This window comes from Haematobia irritans, chromosome 1, assembly GCF_050003625.1.
Source record: "Haematobia irritans isolate KBUSLIRL chromosome 1, ASM5000362v1, whole genome shotgun sequence".
Lineage (NCBI taxonomy): Eukaryota > Metazoa > Arthropoda > Insecta > Diptera > Muscidae > Haematobia > Haematobia irritans.
This window is the reverse complement of record NC_134397.1, coordinates 71,254,116-71,258,474: the sequence shown is the minus strand read 5'-3', so window position 1 is coordinate 71,258,474 and position 4,359 is coordinate 71,254,116. Positions and strand designations below refer to the sequence as shown.

Here is a 4,359-nt window from a genome sequence, read left to right as displayed (position 1 = left end):
GTGCAAAAGTCTATAAACTTTTCAATGAAGTCGTATGGGTATCATAACATGAAAGAAAAATTTTTTCGACTAAGGTCAACTTGACTTTAATAATTCAGAAAAATTCTTTGAACTTAACGAAATTGTATTTAAATTTGTTGTCTTTTTGCATCTTGACTACAAAGCAAAAAAATCGTTCATGTTCATGTAGGACATGTTTTCAATACTTTATTTTATTTTTTTTTACTTGAAAGATAGCATAATTCTTTTGGAAGTCGAGTCTGAATTTAGAAAATAAAGTTGTCGTTAACTGGTTTAAAAAATAGGACATGTTTTCAATACTTTATTTTAAAGAGTTTTTTACTTGAAAGATAGCATAATTCTTTTGGAAGTCGAGTCTGAATTTAGAAAATAAAGTGGTCGTTAACTGGTTTTTAAACGGCTTTGAATAGCATATTTTTTCTTTTTCGAACGGTCCCATCGCCCACTTTCCCGCCCCTTCCGACCGTGAGGGCCTCGTCCCCATGACGTAGGGACAGCGTACACACCATGATCCGGACCATGGCGGGGTGGAGGCAGAGGGATTTGACCAGCTACAGAGAAGGACTCATCAGCCGGATATATTAAAACACAAAATCAAATATTAGGTTATTCAATAAAACTAATGTATTAGTTATCCAAATATGCTAAAGTTCTAGACTTTCTCATATCAATACTAAATTTAGTGTCAACTAGATGATAGATTGAATTAAAAATAATGCACATCCTACGAATAGGCTCCACAGAAGCATAATTCGAACGTTGAAAATCAATGTAAAGAAACTGGTAATTCCTAGATGCCCTAAAAGGAACATTTATCCTAATCCTAGATATCATTCCGTGCATGGAATATCCCCACTAACTAACCTATACATCAACATCGTCCGTCGGCTCCTAAGAGTAGGCAAATTAATCAGCCTCAATCTAGAAGTGTATGAAGGAAGAACAAAATCACTGTTCCAATGAAGATGCCTCAAAGCGAACAACAAGAACAGCTTCTGAACCGATTCTATCCTATCAATGTAAGCTTCATACTGAGGATCTCACACTATAGAACCATACTCTAGAATGGATCTAACAAGGGCAGTAAAAAGTCTCTTTGTAACATAAGGGTCCGAAAACTCCTTCGCCCAACGCTTTATGAATCCTAGAAACCCATACGCCTTACTCACCGTCGAATCAATATGACCATTAAAATTAAGCCTACGATCCATAACAATGCCAAGATCAACAAAAGAATCAACCTCTTCCAATAACGAGCTCCGTATACTATACCGAACATCAATAGGCCTAGACCTAAAGAATCGCATAAACTTGCATTTCCTCAAGTTCAAATCCATCAGATTTACCCTAAACCAATCATCGAAGCTATCCAAATCACCTTGTAATAAATGCACCTGAATTATCACCAGAATTATCAAACGAGGAGAATAACTTATCGTCATCAGCATACATCAAAATCGTAGAGTTAACTACGGACTGAGGTAAATCGTTTATAAATAACAAAAATAAGACAGGCTCCAAATGACGACCCTGATGACACATGACATACCTGATGGGACATCAAAGCACCTTGAATAGGAATCACCAAAAGACACAATCTGCGTACGGCAATCAAGATACGACGAAATCCAAGTCAAAAGTGTACTGGCCAATCCAATCCTATCCAGCTTATATAACAAGAGCTTATGATTCACCCGGTCAAAAGCCTTACTAAAATCCGTATAAATAACATGAGTCCGATTCCCAACAACAAACTGATTAATAACATGAGAAGTAAATTCCACCAAGTTCGTAGTAGTCGATAGGCCCTTACGAAAACCATGCTGGCAGGGATACAGTATCGAAGAAATGCCATGCGACAAAACATCAGTCACCATCTTTTCAAAAACCTTGGGAATAGTACTCAATTTTGCTACCCCCCTATAATTACCCACATCAAAGGGGCTCCCCGACTAATGAAGTGGTACGACAAAAGAGTTCCTCCATCTTAGAGGGAAATAACCGAACCTCAATGAACTATTAAATAACATCGACAATGGAGCAGAGAGACATTCGGAGCAAAACCTCTGAATTATCCCAGGAATCCCATCTGGACCACCACTGGTGGACGCCTCAACCCCACGCAAATACCCAGACACAGACAGACTATCAAATAATGGAATTGCCACCCTATCAAGCGACCTAATAGAATAGGGATATGAACCATCAGCATCATAAGCACCCTTTCTATAAACAGATTCAAAATAGCCCGCGAAACAGTCCGTAATGGACTGGTCCCCATAAAAGTCAACACCATCCCTCCGGATCTTAGACTTACGTTTCATCCTAACAAAATCATAAAAAGACCTCGGGTTACAATGAATGTCACCTCTAACCTTATCAATGTAACGAACATAACACGCTCTAGATTCCATATTATAAATAGACCTATCGACAGAGTACCGAGCATAATCAAAATCAGATCCCGTCCTCTTATAACGTCTAAAACATATATTCCTATCATTCCTGAGTCTCGTCAACACAGGAGAATACCATGGCCGATTCCTAGGGAAATCCACCCTATGCCTAGGAACAGTCCGCGACGCAAAACCGACCAAAACCTTGTATAAATTATCAACAGCCATATCGATATCAGACAACCGATCACACCTACAAACAGAGCCCCAGTCAACACCCGAAAGAAGCGAATTCAAGAAATCGAAATTCGTCTTCTTAAAACATAGTGAAAATACCTCATCCCGAGCAGCAATCATTTGAGACTCATGAGCAACATCCAAGAGGCAAAGAGAGAAAGCAGGGTGATGCCTATCCTCAGGATGGGAGCCACCGTGGTGCAATGGTTACCTTGCCCGCCTTGCATACACAAGGTCGTGGGTTCGATTCCTACTACGACCGAACACCAAAAAGTTTTTCAGCGGTGGATTATCCCATCTCAGTAATGCTGGTGACATTTCTGAGGGTTTCAAAGCTTCTCTAAGTGGTTTCACTGGAACGTGGAACGCCGTTCGGACTCGGCCATAAAAAGGAGGTCCCTTGTCATTGAGCTTAACATGGAATCGGGCAGCACTCAGTGATAAGAGAGAAGTTCACCACTGTGGTATCACAATGGACTGAATAGTCTAAGTGAGCCTGATACATTGGGCTGCCACATAACCTAACCTAACCTAACCTATCCTCAGGATAAGAAACAGGATCACATCTGGACAAATCAAAATTATAAGGATCGCCTACAAAAACCAAATCAAGAATCTTCCCAAAGAAATTCAAAACTCTCAAACCAGCATTAAGAAAAAAAGTGGAGTCAACGCCTCCGTATCAGGCAAGTCGAGCCAAGACACCATAGGCAAATTAAAATCGCCCAAAACCACGATCTTGTCCGAATCATTCATTCCAGACATAATACTATTTATTGCCACAAAATGACGCTCATAGATAGAATACTCAGAAGCCGGAAGAATATATGAGCATGTGACGAATAACCTAAATCCCAGAACATCTACCCTTATCGCAAGGAATTCAATACCATCAACATCGTCCAGAACAATTCGCTCAGATGGGAAGGTGTCAAGGACACAAATATAAACATTACTTTTTTATAATTTATTTTATTGAACAACTTCAACTTCAACTTTAGTACATTACAAATCTGTCCCGCGCCATACGGCATTACTGGGACTAGTTGGCAAATTATTTATACAATAGTAAAAACAAAATTATACATATTTAAAAATGATTCGTATATGATTTAATACTTGTCTCAAATAAATTAAACAATTAATTGGATCAATTAATTTCGTAATTGAATCCGACATTTTTTTTGGTGTGCAAGCAACTTTTTAATTGGAAATATTTTGGTGATATTTTTTCTGTGAACAAATTTTTAGCTCATAGTGGAAATATGACATCACGATAGGAGGGTAAGTGTTTCGAAAACGGTATCCAGATATTTCGAAAATGCACCTGGAAAAAAGTTTGACATTAATTTTCATTCAAATATTTGCTCAATGTGACCATACCCTTAGTATTGATTCCGAACCAACAATGCCGCAGCCTTAAAATAAAAACATTTTTGAGGGAGTTATTAGAAAAAATATCACCAAAATATTTCCAATTAAAAAGTTAATTGAAACTAAAAACTTTTTCAATTACAAAAAATAATTGATACAAATAACATTTTAATCAATCTAGAAACATTAAATCAATTAGGTCGATGATTGAAAACTTTTAAATAAGATTTTTACTTTTCAATTTTTTTTTTCACAAAAAGTCGATTATCGATTTTATATCGACACCATTAAAATATTCTTTGGTTGAAGGCATATTTTAGTCGGTTTATTA

General features: G+C 37.5%; 1 protein-coding gene across 1 annotated transcript; it reads right to left on the bottom strand.

The window, feature by feature from the left end:
• Positions 1-927: 927 nt before the first annotated feature.
• LOC142225994 (uncharacterized) lies at positions 928-1,898 on the bottom strand. The gene is made up of 3 exons (XM_075295852.1): positions 1,551-1,898; positions 1,191-1,415; positions 928-942 (listed from the first exon to the last, which is right to left on the bottom strand). Exons 1-3 carry the CDS (start codon positions 1,896-1,898, stop codon positions 928-930), a joined length of 588 nt encoding a protein of 195 aa, XP_075151967.1.
• Positions 1,899-4,359: the final 2,461 nt, after the last annotated feature.

Bases quoted from the DNA above. Each gene is read 5' to 3' on its own strand.
- LOC142225994 (XM_075295852.1), bottom strand. From the start codon at position 1,898: ATGGTGACTGATGTTTTGTCGCATGGCATTTCTTCGATACTGTATCCC. The intron at 1,416-1,550 runs GTCGTCATTTGG...GTGATAATTCAG, and splicing joins GTATGTCATGTGTCATCAGG to GTGCATTTATTACAAGGTGA.